The following is an 18,592-nucleotide window of genomic DNA, read 5'->3' as shown; positions in this document are numbered from 1 at the left end:
CTTTATCCAAAAAGTGTGGTACTTGTTATGAGTACCCTCAGTTTGGCAGTTGCTGGCTACTACAGAGCAAGCAGTTGCCCTAACCTTAGTTTTCTCCCCTACATAAATTTTATATTCCACCCAGCACTCCTCCAGCTATGCTTGCAGTGCCTACCCAGAGTGAACTGTGCTCTACAATGTCATGCTAATAATGTCATTACCACCAAGAGAAAGGAATTACAGGGCTCGTTTCTACACCAATAGTATGTTTTAGAGAATAGCAGGCAAGCTGCTGTTTCAGGGGTGAGAGAGGAAATGTGTCTGCTTCCCAGCTAGGAGACATTTCACTTTCTTACGGCTCTGTCAAGAAGGGCTGTGATGGATCCTCCTGGCTACAGGAATATACAAACCCAAGTCCTGTCTTTGCCATGGTTTTCCAAAGGATCCCTTCTTTCCTTTCATGTTTTAAAGTGACTTTCTTGCTATTATTTCTGTGGCAGTAATCACCATCTCCATGCTGCTAATCTCACTGGAATCTCAGAGGCAAAGAGCCAAAAATACTAACACAACAGAAGTGAGCAGCTATCAGCAATGATGCCAGTGCTGTGAAAAAAAACCTGATCAGAGCACAGACTTGTGGTTTCCAGGCTCCTTCCCTGCTCTGCAAACTGAGTTCACTAAAGTGTCGTGTGGGCCACGAAGCTCTTTTAAACCTGGCCTGGTTTCTTTTGTAAAGTTCTACTGTACCCACAGGGGAGATAAAAATGCAAAATAACCCAAAGACTTCTACACTTGAACGTGATCCATTACCTGTAGAGCTCATTCTGCAAAGTACAGCAAAGCAGTTGTTTCAGTTCCTAATTTCCATTTGTTTGGTAGCAGGCAGTTATTCCAGTCTGCATGGTGAGTGTGGCTGGCTGCCTCAATGAGCTGCAATTAGGAGCAGGGAGCTGAGAAAGCAGTGTTTAAATTACAGTCAAATTAGAAGGTATCCACATGATCATTATTATGATTTCAAATGCATGCATCCAGAAGGATGGCAGCTCAGCAAGGACAGCCTGGACTATCCAGTGCAGCAGAAACTTCCCAAGACAATCCCAGAACACAGTTGGATCAGTGCTATAATACCTCAAAAAGGCAATGGCTCTGTGAAATTTTAGCTTATTTTCTCTGTGCTCACTTGTATCAGTTTCTTTTATAACTATGCATTCATTTCCAGGGATGTTTTAAACATGGGATTTTTAAATTAAATTTAATTGAGTCAGAGATTAGTTTTCAAGCTAATGAAGTTTGAGACAGTCCTGATTATCTTTCTTGTGGTACAGCAACAACAAAGTCTGCTTTCTCATGACCTTTTCTTAGTGTCTGTTCTTCCCTCTTGCTCACTGACAAGCTCATTGTAGGGTTCAGGATACACACATCACATTTCCAGAAAAACAATCAAGTGGTTAAACACTGACCTATCCCTGATTAAATGGCAAGTCTGGTTTAGTCTGTGTTGTCAAAGGAATTACTCATAGGTCACAGAACATTGCTGAAAACAGCTGAGAATCATCACCTGCCAATATCTAGGTGACAAAAAAATTAGGTCAACGTGTTTCAACTCCCTGGGCACTAAAGCTGCCCTGAGTTTTAGGCAGCTGTACAAACACAGATGATTTTCTGTTGTGGAGAGGAGAGGCTGTACCTGTCCTGCTCACAAGGTGCAGCACGAAGGGGAGGCGGGCAGGAATCTGTCATCAGCCTCCTTAGTCACACACCAAGTGGAAAGAAAAGGCACTTTTCTTCTAAATTTAAGAACTAGGAAAAATAGCAGAGCTGGGGAGAGAAGTTGGAAATGGTTTCTTGCTGTAGTGCTCCTCTCTTCTATAGATGGCTATACTGTGACATGTTCTTCCCAGGGTAAGTTGTAAGGAAAAGTGTCCTGAAATAACAGGAACCCCTGCTAAAATGGCAAGTCTGTGTAAAGTGGGAATGTTTTAATAAGTAAATAAACCCCCATTAATATTTGACAATTTCAGCTATTTTATAAATTTTTATATATTTACCTATTTTTATATATTTACTTATATTTATATAAAAATAAAACTATTAGATCCAAATAACAAAAAACTCTTCAAGAATTTGAGTTATCTAAATCCTCTAATTACATTATTTTAATATGACAAAAAAGGAACCGAATCCCAAAGCAACACCCTTATTTTCTTTTTAATAATACTTCATTCATCTATTCCTATTTCAATGAAGTAAAATTATGCATTAGCACTGCAAAGTTCAGGGCAACCAGCAGATGATTGTGACAAGTAACAGCTGAGGAACTTTGAATGAGAAATTAAGTGTGTGTAATGGAAATAATGAATGGAGGATCCAAATATTCCACAGTGATCTGGGAGCACCTTCAAAAACGTTGCGTGTTTGTGCATCTCCTAAAAGGATCAGAGCACGATCTGATATATTCAACTGAAAGACAAATAACAAGAAGAAATGTTTGCACAGGGATGTGCAAGGTATCTGTATGTTAATGTCAGAAGATACTGGGAATCAGGACCTACATCTTGTAAGTTTAGAGACAGAATTCTGTGATGACATATGTTGTTCCAAACCCATCCGTATCTGAAATTCAACCCTGGTTTCCAGCATTTTTTTTACCAGCAGGAATTAAATTCCAGAGTCTGAAGCACTAAAATTGGACCAGATGGCTTCTTATGTTTCAGTTCTGGTCCTTTCTGCAGAACTGGCAAAACCCCTTCCCTGTAGAGGAAGGTGCTGCAGTACCAGCAAATGTGATGTGTTCACTTAGTTCCAACATTAACTTCACCAGTAGGTGAGATGTGAATCTCTGGGTTGTTTCCAAATCCTCTGTTTTTTACTATTGGTGCCAATAATTACAGTTTCAGGTTATAAACAATGCAGTCATCTTGAGCTAATTTCCAGAAAAGAGCAGCAAAGTTCTTCCTTTATTTCTTTACTCTAAGGGCAGACAAAGTTCACAAGGAATTAAAAGCCTGGTGAATTTTACGTTTTGAAGGTTTTAAACTAAGAAAAAAATGTGAAAAGGAAATCAATAATTCAGATGGAAAGCTACTCACTACAAATGATGAACTTAAGTAAATCTGTTTCCTAATTAACTACTTTATTTCACTAATGGGAGGGAGATTACAAAGGTGGTGTTTAAATAATGACAACAGGAATACATCATAAAATGGAAAACTTGCAATCGTTTAGGTTTGCTTTACTTTTTAAACCCCACAATTTCCTGATTGGAAATGACCCATTGCATTACCTTTTCCTGGGTTTATCATCTGTGTACACTCACGCTGAGCAACAAGGATTTAATAAACTCTGCACCTTCCTCTGCACTAGAACTGCTGATACCTCTCACCTCTGTGGTCAAATGTCTATGAATTTTTAAAGGAAATTAGGGAAGTTGTCATAATAGCTCAGATTTTTGGACTAATTATGTTTCCAGGCCAATACATCACACTTCAAAGGAGATGGTGGGGCACAAAACTAAACTACAATGTGCAGTCACTAAGGTAACACAGCACAATCCATAATACATGAAAATTCTTCCATGGTACTGTCAGGCAATCAATATCTGTCCTGAGAGTATGAAATGTTGAAGCTTTGATCTTCACACGAAAAACTCCTTTGGCAGAACAGTTACAATTATCTCACTGTAATTTGTCAAGGACATAGAAGAGGAAGCGCCTGCAAAGTAATATGTGTGGGGAGTTACAGCTCAGCCCAGGAGAAATTTTTGCCTCTGTGAAATAATTTAACTTCTTTGAAATTTGTAGTGATGTTCTGGTAATGGATAATTACCAGTCACAGGTAATTCTTGGCTAATGGTGCCTTTGTAGTGCTACAGATGTTGATGTAAGTCACAAGAACCACAGGAAAAACCCAATAATTGTTATTTTTTTGTCTAGGTTGGTGCCTTGGATAGACAAAAAATACTGGCCCTACTGAGAGACTTCTACGACAGAAGCCCTGTGACTGATGAGGGGGAATTTTGGAACCCCAGAGAATGTAAGCACATGGGATGTTTCAGTTGTGGTTAAAACATTGGGATTCCACACAAGGCTTGATGGTTCATATACATTTTATAAGTGATACCAGAAATGAACAGAGCCCAAAAAAAAGGACTCAAATGAGTGCTGTGACCTATACACCAGAATTTGCAAGCATGTTTTGCAAAATGTGATGCAATGTTCCGAAATGCTTTGGCATCCATAAGTTTTCCTTGCTACAAAATTTTGAAGTACTTTTTGGGAAGTAGACTTAAAGAAAGGCTCTTTCTGAAACAATTGTTCTTTCGTACTGGGCATATTAGAAGTTAATTTTTTGTTTGCACTAAAATACCTCCAGAAGGAAAAAGAAAAAATGCAGGGAATCATCTGCATGAAAGTAAAATATTTTAAATATATTGGACAGTAATTAATTGCTGAGATCAAATGCAAGGCGAATCTTTCCTTCTTTCCTTCTTAGTGTAGAGAATGATGAAATATTTATTTTAAAGGAAAAGTAGAGTCATGTCTAATACATAGCCAGAAGTGCAGATCTCTGCAGGCAAAGACACTATGCTGAAGTTTTGTGTTCCTGAGATGTGTCTTTGCAGAAGACACTTTCTGGTAGTTTGTATTTCCTTGGCATTACCCTTTTTGTTTAAATTTTCTAATGCAATACTAGAGAACATAAAACCAGTGCAAACTATCAGCTTACGCATATTTTTTTCTGTTTTAGGGCCAATAATTGAGCTGCAAGATATTAATCTTATGGATTTCTGGGGAAGCCTTGGTGACCAGGAGGTTTGTGAGGAACTCAGTGAAAATTTGGTCTTGTCTCAAACAGAAATTTCTGAGGGAGAGATTTTAGGAAATGAATCTGTAGATTATAATAGGCAAGGGACTGACAGAATGAGTACCAGTGTTGCAGAGGGAGTTGTTGAAGAAATGGGCACGAGCGAAGCTGAAGCTGGAGGAATTTCCAAGGAGGAAAATGAAGGAGCAGAGCCAAGTGGTGCTGAAGAGAGCAAGCAAGGTGAGGATGCCGTGTCAGCAGTGGAAAGCACTGGCCTTGAAGCTACTGATTTGGATGGAGATACCATCCACAGTGAGAAATCCTGTGAGGACACCAAATCCCATGAAGATACCAAAACTGAGAGGGAAGCTGAGTCTGGAACTGTAGACAGACAGGATGAAGCTCTCTCAGGATCAGCCTCTGCTGGAAGCATTGTCACTACAGATGGAGAACCTGGATCTGGAAAACCAGAGGAATCCGTCCTGGGCAGAGAGCCTGAGATGGAAACAAAACCAGAAGGAGATTGTACCTCAGCCAGAGAACCTGGATCAGAAGAGCAAGTTAGTCAAGAGGACAGTGGAGTTACAGAGACAGCACCTGAAGCTACAACCACGGCCTCAGGAGACAGAGCCATGATGGACACGGACGTCACTGATTCCCAACAGGATGCTCCAGCTGCAGAGGCTGTGAAAGAAACACCTGCAAGCAATGAGAGCCAGTCTGACCAACAGCCAACCACAGAGACAAGACTGCAGGATGAGGACCTCTTGCATGACCAGGGTTAAGTATTTTCTTTTTTTCTGACAGACCTGAATAATTTTTCAGTGTATATATTTGGACTGGTTTAACTACAGGATGTTTTAAATCCATTTCAAAACCATGTGAGTAATTTCTGAATAGAGAAGACCATAAGCATTGCCATCTTCTCAGCACGCTGTTTTCTGCTAAGGTTTCAGAGCTTATTTCTCTCATAGGATGGCAGGTGAGTCACTTTGCTGGTGACCTGTATTCAAGGTGCTGAGCAGACATTTTAATTCAAGCAGGGACTTTGTGAAGCAGCATTTTTATAATAAGGAGAAACTTTATGTTCTGTTTCACTCTGTAATATTACTATAGCAAGACAGGAACCTGAGCACATTAAATCTAGAAATCACTTAAATAACTTTTAGACTGTGACTGCCTATAGGGAGATGTGCTATGAGATCATTTAGCAGGAGCCTTTTATTTTAATCTCTCACTGTGTTTTCAAAGGATGATCCTACTTCATTGTCTACAAAGGCCTTTGTTCTAGGAAGGCTGTGATCAGACAACTGTGTTTCAAAGAGGCATTTTCTTAAACATCCTAGAAGGGCCAACCTCCTTGCTAGCACTTTGTGAACACTCTTATGTCTCACGGTTTAGAACCCTACAAGAACTGAGTCTACATTGTCTGAGCAATCCAGTGACAGATGCATTATGTCAAGGGTTGTAAAGCTGATGGTACAGCCCCCTGGTACCTACAGCTTTCTGTGGTAACTTCCAGTGCACAGCACTACCCTGTCCTTCAGTCAGTCCTTGGATGTGCATCCTTTTTGTCTGGGACAGCAGTCCCTCAATGAGGTCTTTGTCTCAGACAACCCCCTGCTGAGTAACAGCAATTCCAGCTCACCTGTAGTAGTCAGGGTTTGACCTGGCTGGAGGATGGCATCCATGCCAGACTGGATCTGCAGAGCTACTATTAGAACAGTATAAGCAGATTAAGGCCTTTACTCAGCATGGAGTCAGTCTGTATTCAGCCGTAATTTCCCTGGATAGGAAGTGCAGGATTGAGGGCTGTGTTGATAGCTGCCACGTGGTTGGCTTTAGGGCAGCATTTGGCTTCTTGTGACACATTGTGCTTTCTGTCTTTCAGACTCAGGTCCCAGTGTGGCAGAGATTCAGAACTCTAAGGATTCTTGTACTAAGAGTTCCTTTGCTGCAAGCTGCCTCACCCTGCCACAGTTTGTACAGCTCATGGACAATTTCGTTGGTGAAGACATTCCTCTGCCTACTGTGAAGAGGCTTGCTGCATTTATCAAAGGAGAATACAAACAGACAGAAGAGGAAAAAATGAAACAAATAGAAAAAGTAAATATTGATAAGTTTTGCTGATTCCATGTCCAAACAAAAACCAAGCAAATGCCCACAGACACTTAACAAAGTCAACTGTTAATCTGATGCTGGCAGAGCTCTCCACTTGCAGCCTCGCATCCTCTGTTCCTTCATGAGACCTTTTACCCCTTTGTTTTCATACAGATGCTCCCTCCCTAGCCCTCAGCTCTGGAAGTGATGACAGACTCATCCTGTAAGGGGTTGTCTGTCTGTCCTAGAGCCGGAGTCAGTGAGACAACAGTTGATATTTAATTGTGAAAGAGCCCAAAACATTCCATTCTGCTTATTCACCTTTATAATAGCCAAGAACCTGATCTCTGACCTACTGCACTGGCATGTACATAGGAGGTTGTGGATGTTTGGGTTTGCTATGTGCATGGCTGGATGTGAATGTGCATGAGTTTCTTTGCATTTAAGTTACAAGGTGTTCTTGCCATGTGTTGCAAAAAAAATATTCCCCTTCCTCATGCCCAGCATCAGGGTGCCTCATATCACTTATATCATAGGGAAATGTGGTGCATTTCTCTAGCTGTGTTTTCTTTTCTGGTTTCCCTCTGTGCTGCTGACCTAATTTGAATGAGATATTGGATCTGACGGCTCCATAGTCTTCACTGAACACAGCACACACTGCCAGTAGTTTGGCCTTTGAGAGAGTTCTGCTCCAGCCAGTTATCCCTCTGTGCTGGGTTTAGTGGACAAATGGTAACATGTATTTGCTTGGAGCCCACACACTTCAGGGCAGCACCAGCAAAATAACTGTACAGAAAAATGAACTGTCACATCCCAGGGTGTCACAGACAAGGCTGTGGTTAGCTCTTGCTGGGGAGACATTTGTGTTCTGGGAAACTTGCACTTACCTGAGCTACCTCATCTTAAATCCTGCACCTTCTTCATTAGTCCACTGTGAAATAACTCTCTGCAGTGCTGGTCCTGCCTGGTAAATTGAACTGTCACCTGGGTTTAGTGTTTCTAAGTTATCTCCCAAGCTTAGTGATTCATCTCTAGGCCTGAGCCATGTATGTACAGATTTGGCCTGGACCATAGGAATGATGTGATTGGCTCAACCATGCAGAGTGTGTCCACACTTGTGTAGTATCCTCATCTGTGTAGTGTCCAGCACTGATATCCAGGAGTTACCAAACACCAACTGTTCCTCTGTTGCAGGCTCACCACATGTCCCACATGGCCCAAAGGAAACAGCTTTTGGAGGCACTTTTTGAAAAGTGGGACAGCAATGCATGTGGGTCTCTGGACCTGGAAGAGGTGGTTGCTGTTCTGAGCACATTCAAGGGAGACGTGGGAAAAGAGGCCTTGATGAAAGGTAAGGAATAATCTCTGCTCTGTGAGAACTAGGAGGCCTTCAACCATTCACAGTGACAGGGTCTATGAAGTTGTTGCAAGCACCTGTTTGGTTTTGCAAGCAGTCATAAGCAGTATGAGGTGTAAAATGGAAAGGAACCCAGTTACCCAGGCCTATTTGTTAATGCATTGCTCCATTCCTTTCTCCTGTGCAAAATTCCCAGGCAGGGAAGTAGCCCAATGTTTTAATGACACTGGGATGAGTTGAAAAATTATTTCAGCAGTAACATGCAATATATACATGTGATATGGCAGTGAAAAAACACACATAAAACCTGAAGACATTTTTGCACTTTTAGTCCAGTCCATCTGTGTTATCCAGCTATTTTTAATAGATACATTTTACTCCGCTTCCAGCAGGAATGTACCTCACAGGAGAGAGCAGCTTTTCTTATGGATCTCAAACAGCCTGAAGTTATCCACACTGTCGCACAGCTCTCATGAATTACAGAGCAGCTTCGAGTATCACTTCTCTGTTGGTTATTTCACTGCATAAACTTAGCAAATTTGGTCCTGATAGGAAAGACTTGGGTCCAGCAGAAGTGCTGCAGGTTCACCTGAACCTGTCTGACAGCCTCATACATATTAACATGTGGGCATAAAGTGCTCTGAAACACTGTATTAGCAATTAAGAACATGTCTGCATATGTGCTTGGGTGGAAAGGACTGTTTTTTTCATCTCCATGCTTGTCTTCATGCTGCTTGTTCTGCTGCAAATCACTAAAAATGGCTCACTGTGGAAACCACCAAAATCTCTTTATCCTTTAGCTTACTGGAGGCAGCTGGTGAGGTGGAGAGCACACCAGCATGTCACAGTTAATCATCTCCAGGCTGTCCAGCCAGGAGAAACTGGCAGTTCACTGCTCTCTTGTATTCAAAGCATGCCAGAACATACCATGGAAATATGGAAGGACACAGTCCCTTCCATGAAGGGCTCATAAACTAAAGGACAAATAAACAGAAACGGAGCATAGCAAAATCAATACCACCTACCAGAAACATGAACTATTTCTAGCAGCCTCAACCTAATCTCTCAAGGATGTGGAACAAGCAGGTTTGGAGGAAGGGTTCATAGACATTGCACTTCTCCTAAATGGAAACACAGAGTAAAAAGTGAGTAGAATTATTTGATTGTCCTTGCAAGTAAAAAGTGTAACATTAGATATAAAGGGGAAAATAATTCATTATGCTGTGGCTCAGTAGTGAAGGAAGTGATCATACCACATTCAACTTCATGTGTATTTTTTCTGCATCCCTTTCTTCAAAGTGAGGAGAAAGTAGAGGTAAAAGTCCAAACATTTTATATTATCAAAAGCTTCTCCATCCCAGTTCTATCAGAAAAACAGAATTAAATTAGAATACTGAACTTCCTTCTATGATGGGCTGGATAAGACAGCATTAAGCATCATGGCCCCACCACGACTGGGGCCAAATTAGTACTTGCTAATTCTTCAGCTAAAATCTGTGATCATGATGATAAGATGGTTTGGATAGGAAGGCACCTGTAAAGATCATCTAGTCCAACACCCTGCCATGAGCAGGGACATCTTCGGGTCCAGCAGGATTTGAGAACGGGATGCAGAAAAAATAATGGAAGCATCAGTCACACAGGCGCCGTGAACCAGAGGCTGCGGGAGCCAGGCAGCGCCTTCACGTTCCTCAGGCTGGGCAAGAGCACCCCCGTGAGCCCAGAGCCGGGGCTGGGCACAGCCGGCGCCGCGCTGGGACAGCTCTGACAGACCGGCTGCAGAGTTCAGCAGCACCAGGGGAGACACCAGGGCTGTGCGGGATTCTTGCTCATAGGAGGGAAGCAGGCATCTAGAGAAAAGGATGCGTCCAGTCTGGAAACTGGAGACTACCTGCCAGTGTGACCACTTCCACGTAGGAAAGATAGCTGAAAGAAACCTAGAAGGATGGGCTGAATGGACTCCAACCCAAACCCTGTTTGGGTCTTGATTTGTATTTTGAAAAACTGATTAATCAACTAGATTTTTCCCTGTCTTATTTTCTATTTTTTCTACTAGCAAAGGAACAGCTTTGCTCCCAATACCCACAGCTCAGTAGAGTGGGGAAGCTATCCCCAAAGGCATTCCAGACTTTCCTTGAGTTAATTGCTTCCAAGTTCACTGGCAATGAGGATGAATCTATTGATAACTTGGTGAGATTCCTGACCACAACTGTGGAACAAAGTCACACCAAGAGCTCGCAAAGCTCAGCCAGGAGGAAATGGCTGCAGGATATCCAGCAAGCAGCTGAGATGGGCGGAACAAGCATGGAACCAGTGTACAAAGCAGTGATTAAGACTCTGACCCAGGTAGGTATCCTTGCTCTGCCAGTACTGAAAGAATCTCATGGATAATTTTGTCTCACTTATGGAAGAGCTGACTCAGGTCAGAAATGCATATTCATAGTTTTGGAGCTTCTGAAATGAAACACACCAGAGTCAGTTTGGGACAAAGATGCTTAATTTGTAGTGAAAATATTTTCATTTTTAATTTACAGCTGCAACTTTAGCTGGTTTTCCTGACCATTAAAGCCCTCCTCAAAGTCAAACTTCTCTCAGTGTAGCTGAAGTGTTCTTGCAGTATTGCCTAGGTTTGTAAATGTGGCAACTCTGGCACTTGTTTTTTTCTTAAAGGAATCTCCTATTGGAAAAGAAATCCATATGGCTTTTTCTTAGGCACAGATTATAATTAGGGATTCTTCTTCTATTTACTCCTCCCCATTAGCACCAGGAAAGAGGAAATCAGTTTCCCTTTCCAATCAAAATACCAAGTGTTTGTGCTTGTCACAGAGTGCACTGGGCAGACACGGCCACAGCAGAGACACAGCCACGTCATGGGGTTGATAACACACAAACTCAGTGACCCAGAGCAGCATCTCAGCAAAAATTAAGCAAGTGCTAAGTCCACTAAATAAGTGCCAGTGGCTAATGTACAGACTGTAATGGGGAACATTTTGTTGCTAGGACATGGAAGCCCATGGGGATAACAAGAGGATCAGTGCATATATTGCCCTTTTGGAAGAGAACAGGCTCTCCCCAGAGCAGGGCCAGGCTGTCCTGCGTTACGTGGCCTGTACCGCAGATGATGCTCCCTATGTCCTAAACCAAGTACTGCACAGAGACATGAAAGGGGTCAGGTAAGAAAAGCTACAAATACCTGTTTCATTTTCTCTAGACTGTTTGGAATGTATGGGGCAGTGTTTGGGATGCATGGGAAACTGAGGTTGATGGAGTACTCCAGAGAGGAAATCACCCAAGAGACTGTTGTGGAATGATCCAATATCCTATACATGTCCTTATACGCTGCATGGTCTGCTTAGAACTGTTCTGTTTGGGATTTCACTCCTTTCCTTGGGGAGATTAGCTCACAGTCTAATAAATCTCATCCTTTAGCAAATGTCTGAGGCATTGGGCCTACATTTTCTTCTTTAAAAATTAATTCTGTTATGCCAGTTTATATCCACAGGATATTTTTGAGAACAATGCCTTTCCTCCCCTAGTGTTTACACTATAAACAGCTTTCATGCTTCTTTGCTTGTCATTTCCAAAAGCCAGACATATTTGTCTCTTTAAACATTGCTGCCTCTAACCTATTAAATGTAACTGCCACTTGCTTCTGTATTCCTTTTCATTCCATTCATTAGCTGATGTTTTTACAATGTCCTAAGGATGAAAAGTGCCTCTTTATTAGCACTGCCTTTGGGATGCAAGTGGTAAATGTGGTATTGCTGAGTGTGGTCAGGGTATGGAGCTCACACTTTCCTTCTCTGATGCCAAAAAACAGGGAGAGATCAAAGCTGCAGTATTTACTGTTTCACTAAAGGTTTTCTGTTCCTCCTGACAAACTTCCTCATAAATTTATATTTTAGCTTTGCAGCCGTTGATCAGGGAAAGCCAATCTATGTTCCAAGAGTTCAGCACCACGGAAACATTCATTTCTGGAACCCTGACCGAAAGGAGGAGAGGAGAGGTTCACTCCTGGTGCTGCCCCTGTATGATGCTCATTGGAGAGTTTTTGGCATTCTAGGACTTGACACTCTTCAGGACCAGAGTCAGAAGTCCATCTTCCTGACCCATGAGATCACTTTCTATGAGGTAGGCACCATCAGGAAGCAGTTTGTTACTCCAACCTGCAAAAGACTTGTGAATTTTACATGTTTGTTCTGAGTAAAAGTAAGATGTACAACTAAAAAAATATTGGTGGGTCCCCTTCTGCAGTATATGGTGAAAGTGGCGTAAGAACAGCACCTTATCAGTATCCTGCTGACTAGCATCTTATCTGAAATTTATTAAGAGGTATCACTTCATCAATAATTTATTTAATCTTCTCCTGACTAGGACGTTAATTGACCTTTTGTGCAAAGTCCAAAGATAGCAGCTTTTATTTCTTGAAACTCTCAATCTCATGTTTGTGTTCATTTCTATAATATGACATGAAACTTTACTTTTTACGTGGTGGAATAATTTTAAGTGACAGCCACCCAGATTTCTTTGGGATGTTCTTTGGGATCGGCTTCACTGTGGATGCATCACCTGGGCAGCATGGAGTACAGCAAGCCAACCTTACCTATCTGTTTGGCTATTTCCACTAAAAATCATCTTTGTCTCGTTAAGGACTTGGCTGTGACCAGGTACTGAGTACTTCAGGGCATTATTTGATAAGGGACATTTCAGAGTCACTTTTCCACTTTACAAATTCTGATTAAACCAATTTGTTACAACATGAACATTTGTTACAACATGGGAGCTTTTTCCTCCCAAATTGTGTGGAATTGTCTGGCTCACTTGGAGGATTCTGCTTTCACAGGGAGTTTGCCATGCATTCAGCAAAGCCTACCACCATATCTGCATGTGGGAAAATGTCCTTCAAGTGGCTGTCACTGCTCTGGACTGGTTGTATCCCAGGACACCCAGCATCCACGCTGTCACAACCTATCTGGTGACACCTGGCAAAGACAAGGTATTGCAGAGAAAAGGTCTGTAATTTTCAGGGACTGAAAGGCTGCTTTAGAGAGGAAGTGCCATCTCCAGCTGTCTGTGTTTTTCCAGTGGTTTTATCATTAAAGCTGAAGCTCACACAAGATTCTTGTGCCTGCTCATGCAACACAAGGGCTACAAAGGTAGAGAAGGAAGATTCCCTCTGTAAAGGAGCTCCCTCTTCATTCTTTTCATCCTCCCATGTAAAAGAATTAAAGAGCACTGCTAGTATAACCCTTTCTCCATATGAAAAGGGTTCAGTGCCCACTGCTGCATAGCAACCAATAGAGCAGAATCCCACACCCATCCATCCATCCATCCATCCATCCAGCTTTGCTGTCTGGGACTTCCACTAAGGGAAATACGTCTCTTTGGAGATCCTCTGCCTGTCAAAATCATGGTATTTTATAGGGAAAAGAAAACGTTCCAGAAATGTATTAGCTTTTTGTTCTGAACTTATGTCAGCAGCCAAGATGTAAATTCAGCTCAGGAAGTGACTGGTTCCAAATTAGTCAGCTTGCAAAGGCAGCCCTGCTCCATGCAGGACTTATTCCAGTTGTTCAGCAGGCACTTGGGCCCTGGGAAGCTTGTCACTTCATGTACCAGTGAGTTAAGAAGACAAAAAGTATATGCAATATTTAGGACTGATCCCATGTCATCCCAAAGTTTGCATGACATCTGCTGCAGTCATAATTCAGCTGCTTCCTCTCATAACCATGGTTTATGTTGGGAGTGTTCTGTTGTCATTCCAGGCTCAGCACTGTTCCCTTGTTAGCTGCCTGATAGCCAGGTCACTCGCTCCCCTCTGTTCTTTTCACGTGTCAAGGCACACTGACACAAACATGACATGAGAAAGGACTGCAAGAGGATGAGAAAAAGAATGGAAACCTCTAGGCTTGTGGGTGTTTCTCAGTGTGGAGCCTGGGGTGGATTAAATAGTCAGGCTGAGGGAGGTCCAGGGCAAATTCTTCACCCATCTCTGGGAATAAAACTAAGCTGTGTTGGAAGATGTCTTTAAACAATCTCATTGCTACTGAATGTACCTGAGAGTTTTCTATAAGAAATCATTTCCTCTCTCTCCACACTTCAAAATATCTGTTCCTTTCTTGGATGCAGCTAAACCTTTCTTTTCTCTCTGGCAGAACTATGCTCTGTGCAGGGTGATCACTACAGATAACACAGGACAAAAGGAAATCCACAGCTCTCCTGTTGTTCTCCTCAGAAACGAAGACGTCCTCAGGTAGGCTCCAGCACCTGCAATGGGACTGGTCCCCTCTGCTCCTTGACTCAACCTGCATCAGGTTGAGCCACATCACATGAAGCCCCTGGTACTGCAGCCCTGAGAGTGTCTGGGTATATCTCTCTCACTATCAAGGTTTCTGGTGTGTGTGCACATGGCACTGAACTGTGAACGGCTGAGGAGTATTTTCTCTTTGACTTTAGGCTGCAAAAACTTCTGACTTAATGCTTACCAGCTGTCAAGGTTTGCAGGATTATAGCTTACACTGAACCATTTTGCTTTTTAGAATAATCTGTATTTTTTCCTAGACATATTAGTCCCATTTCCTTCAATTCTCTGTTTCCTTCCACTGCCAAGATCCCCACAGACTTGTCTTTTAAGCATATCATCCTTGCTGTCAAAGTTTGAACAGCCATTTGCTGTTTTACTTTTCATAAAACTGTCCAGAACAAACATCAATGCAGTTAGAAACAGCAAACTGCTTTTAAATCAAGAATTGTTAAATTCTCATTATTTTCAGCAATTACCTTGGCCGAGCAATATTGTGTTCGCAATGCTATTTATTTCCTTTGTGTACATGCCTTGAATGATACTTTACTCTGTGCAAATTTCAGTTCAAGGAAACAAACTATAATTCAATAATGTAATACCTTTATTTTAACAACAAGAGATGAATGTAATCTTAAATACACTAAGTAAATCACCAAAACAAACCAGGATGGTAAATCCTAGCACATTTCATTTCAGAGATTACCTGTTCAAGTGTACAGACAGTTCAGAGGTCACTCTCACTTCTGTCTATGGAGAACACCATATTGCAGTACCTCTTCATGACCTATCAAGGAAAACTCTTGGCATATTTGATATCAGCATTGGACAGCACAAGAAATTACCACGCCAGGAACAGAAAGACCTGCAGAAAATGCTGAAGATGGCCCAAGCTGCCTGCTCGGAGATCCTGCAGAGGTCTCTAGAGGAAACACAACCAACACAAGTGCTGGGTATTGTGCATACATATGTGAGATAGTTTTTTGTGGTGAAATTAGGACTCTCAGTAAAACTATATTAAAAGTATCATTCCTACAAGTATGGAAAGACAAATAAAAATCCTTGGTATATATAAACTACCCCCTAGCAAGTCTCAGAGCCTAGCAGAGTAGAGATAAACCGAATGGGCAGATTTAAATTCTGGCTCACAAGGTACTTCGTGCCAAAATCAAAAGTGTGAAGCAGACACCTTGTTGCCCTTAGGGATCTATCACATAGACTGTTAGTAATCTAAGTCCTGAGTAGCAGATGTTTCTGAGCAGCTTCTTGAGAGGTTTGTTTTTGATTGCAGAGGCAGAACGTGTGGCAAATGTGAAGCACGCAGGGATTCTGTTCCACCGGTTCATGCTGCAGGAGCTGCGTGAGTGTTTCCAGAAACTCAATGCTGAGAGCTTTGCTGGAATAAAGAGCTGTGCAGAACCCCCAGCTCTGGTACACGATGTAGTTAAGGCTGTGCTGCTGCTTTTGCATCCCGACTGGAAGGGCTCAGAGGAAACTGAGAGCTGGAATCAGTGTAAACTGGTGAGAATTCAAATTGTTGAAAGTTTGTTTTCTATTCTTCCTCCTCCAAGAAGATGCAGTGGAATTTGCCAAGGGGGAAATAGCAGTGAAATAATTAATTACCTATAGATTTCCTATATGTTTCTCATCTATTTTTCATTCTGTAAGCTTTTCACAAACACCTTCATGTTTTTGTTCTCTGCATTGCAGAAACTTGATGACAATTTGATTCAGGAGGTTTATTGCTTTGATCCAACTGCTTCATCCGTGCAAGTTAAAGCAGAGCTGCTGCTGGACCTCATCACTGGTGAGTGTCATAAGCTCATTTTGAGGTTACCAGGCACGCTTCAACAATGAAACTGTGTCAATGGCAATGCTCAGCCAAGTGCTTTTAAGGGCCTTACTTCAGAAATTAACTTTGATTTCACAATAGATTAAACAACAGATAATGGGTCCTAAATATCTGCAGTCTTTTTTGGTCAATAGAAATCAACCTGTTAAATTTAGACTCAAAATTCACTGCCTTCAGGAAAGGGGAGCAGATCAGCTTTGAAACCTTCCAGAACAAGTGATCTCATTGCAGACCTCCAATAAGCATGAAGAACGAGGGTTCTTTTGGCAAGAAAAGCTGCTTCAGACCTCTGTGCCCTGCCCTAGGGACTGACCCATCTCCAAACAGGAGCACACATTGTGAGCCCTCTTCTTCGTAAACACCATCTGCCAAGTGCTTAATGTACTCACAGGCCATAGACAAGAGCTGTTTCTCAGTCTGTCTTTCTCTCCTTTAATGAACGTGAGCTTTTTTTGGTGCCAGAGTAGTCAAGAGCCTGTTATTATTATTTGCAATATCTCTGTAAGAGAAATCACTTGTTCTTGTTGACAGCTCTCTCTTCATGATCTAATACCAGTCTGAGAGGCCTGTTAAAAGCCAAATGTGGACAAGAGTTATTACTTTAGCTGGGGATATTTATCAACAGTACCCTGCCTGCTGATAAAGAGTAAACACTTGAGGTAGTCATAGTTCATTTCCATGTGTTCTCCTCATATATATTAAACTAATTCACTGGAAAGAACAAAACAGGCCTAGAGCATCCAGTTTTCCTACAGTTAAGGATGCTGATGTAATTAGATTAAAGAATGTAGCTTTGGAAACTGCAGGTGTGCTAGGAAAGTTTGGTTTCCCAGGATGGAACCTGTTGTGAGAGAGCAGTGTCAGATGAGAGGTGTGAATGCAGGTATAACTCACAGTTACGGGAATTCCTTTAAAATTAACATCAGGTAATTGTCCATATGTTCCATACATAAGTGATGGTTTAGCATTAAAATTTAGCAGACCACTTCTTACAACAGGGCACCCACCACAAAATAAGATAAATTATAGTCAAAAGAAGTCAGCACTTGACAGGTCACTGTCACGATACAGCTGTGTGCTTTTCAAAGCATCACCATTACTGGAATGACTGGATTCAGGGTAAGCTCTTCTGAGGGGATGATCTGTTCTTGCAGCAACACTCCTCATGGTTTTGACTTTCCCTGTTGTATTTACACCTGTTTTTTTGTTCCAGGTGTCCCACAAGCAGCAGAGTGGCAGCAGAACTCTGCTCCAGCTGAATACCTGTACCAGTGGCTTCACACCTGCCTGGCACTTGTGCAGATCACAAAAAGCCAACGCACTGAAATAAACCATCCTTAGCCCCTTTTGGCATCCAGTTCTTGTGTGCCTTTAATTAAATATCTCAATTTCTCATCTAACCCTTGTGATTCTGGTGTTTCATATATTTTATTAAATTAACTGTTGATTTTCTATTTTTTTTTGCATAGGCACTAGTATTTCTTGTTAAAATGGCTTAATTCTGTTAGGGATTATGAGTTAAGGTGATAGGGAGTCTGTTAAGGATTGAGAGGAATGACAGGTTTGTCTTTACAAACAAGCTATGCTGATAATACGAAGCTATCACTGAGAAATAACAGAAACAATGGGGTGGATTCCACTGAAAGATGAAAGAGACACTGGGGAAACACCATAAAATTCCACAAGAATTAAGAATTAAGAAGGGTTGTGCATTGGGAGGGGGTATCCCAGGTATCAGGCGTTCTGGGAAGTCTGTACCTCTCAAGTACCTCAGCCTATGGGGAAAGAGAGAACGGACATATGGCCGGGAATTAGGATAAAAGGGAGGCTGTGCCCTCCAAAAATTTGAGAGACCCCAGGAGAATGCCCCATGGCCTCTCCCTTTATTCAAATAAAGTAAAAGGACTCCTCTGTCTCCTTTTTTGGACATAAACCTCTGGTGTTTGTGGATTAATTTTCCTACCAGGATTATCAAGAAAAAGCAATAGAAACATTAAAGGGAAGAATTTTGCCAGTATAGCTACTGAATTTTAAAGGCTTAATCAAAGTTTTATGGGTTTTTAAAATTAATTCTGATGGGACGAGAGGTAGGGACGTCTTTATGGCTCCCAAATGACAATGCTCATAAATGATACAGCATTAATTTTCAAGGTTCAGTCTCCTTAAAAGACCTTTTAGGAATAATTTTAAATAAAAGTTG

General features: G+C 41.8%; 1 protein-coding gene across 1 annotated transcript in view; it reads left to right on the top strand.

The window, feature by feature from the left end:
• Positions 1 to 17,733, top strand: part of EFCAB5 (EF-hand calcium binding domain 5) — a 34,268-nt gene extending 16,535 nt beyond the window's left edge. Inside the window, exons 7-19 of the mRNA XM_088066366.1 lie at positions 3,912 to 4,011; positions 4,726 to 5,562; positions 6,674 to 6,888; positions 8,077 to 8,233; positions 10,296 to 10,585; positions 11,240 to 11,412; positions 12,145 to 12,370; positions 13,083 to 13,235; positions 14,395 to 14,492; positions 15,240 to 15,493; positions 15,832 to 16,061; positions 16,251 to 16,347; positions 17,606 to 17,733. Of these exons, the coding sequence (XP_087922492.1) occupies positions 3,912 to 4,011; positions 4,726 to 5,562; positions 6,674 to 6,888; positions 8,077 to 8,233; positions 10,296 to 10,585; positions 11,240 to 11,412; positions 12,145 to 12,370; positions 13,083 to 13,235; positions 14,395 to 14,492; positions 15,240 to 15,493; positions 15,832 to 16,061; positions 16,251 to 16,347; positions 17,606 to 17,733 (2,958 nt within the window). The remainder of the gene's footprint in view (positions 1 to 3,911; positions 4,012 to 4,725; positions 5,563 to 6,673; positions 6,889 to 8,076; positions 8,234 to 10,295; positions 10,586 to 11,239; positions 11,413 to 12,144; positions 12,371 to 13,082; positions 13,236 to 14,394; positions 14,493 to 15,239; positions 15,494 to 15,831; positions 16,062 to 16,250; positions 16,348 to 17,605) is intronic.
• Positions 17,734 to 18,592: the final 859 nt, after the last annotated feature.

The sequence above is a fragment of the Pseudopodoces humilis genome, chromosome 23 (assembly GCF_049639895.1).
Source record: "Pseudopodoces humilis isolate 2021_Gansu_Grassland_sample_001 chromosome 23, ASM4963989v1, whole genome shotgun sequence".
Classification (NCBI taxonomy): domain Eukaryota; kingdom Metazoa; phylum Chordata; class Aves; order Passeriformes; family Paridae; genus Pseudopodoces; species Pseudopodoces humilis.
Note: the sequence above shows the minus strand (reverse complement) of the source record. Positions and strands in the feature narration are given on the sequence as shown.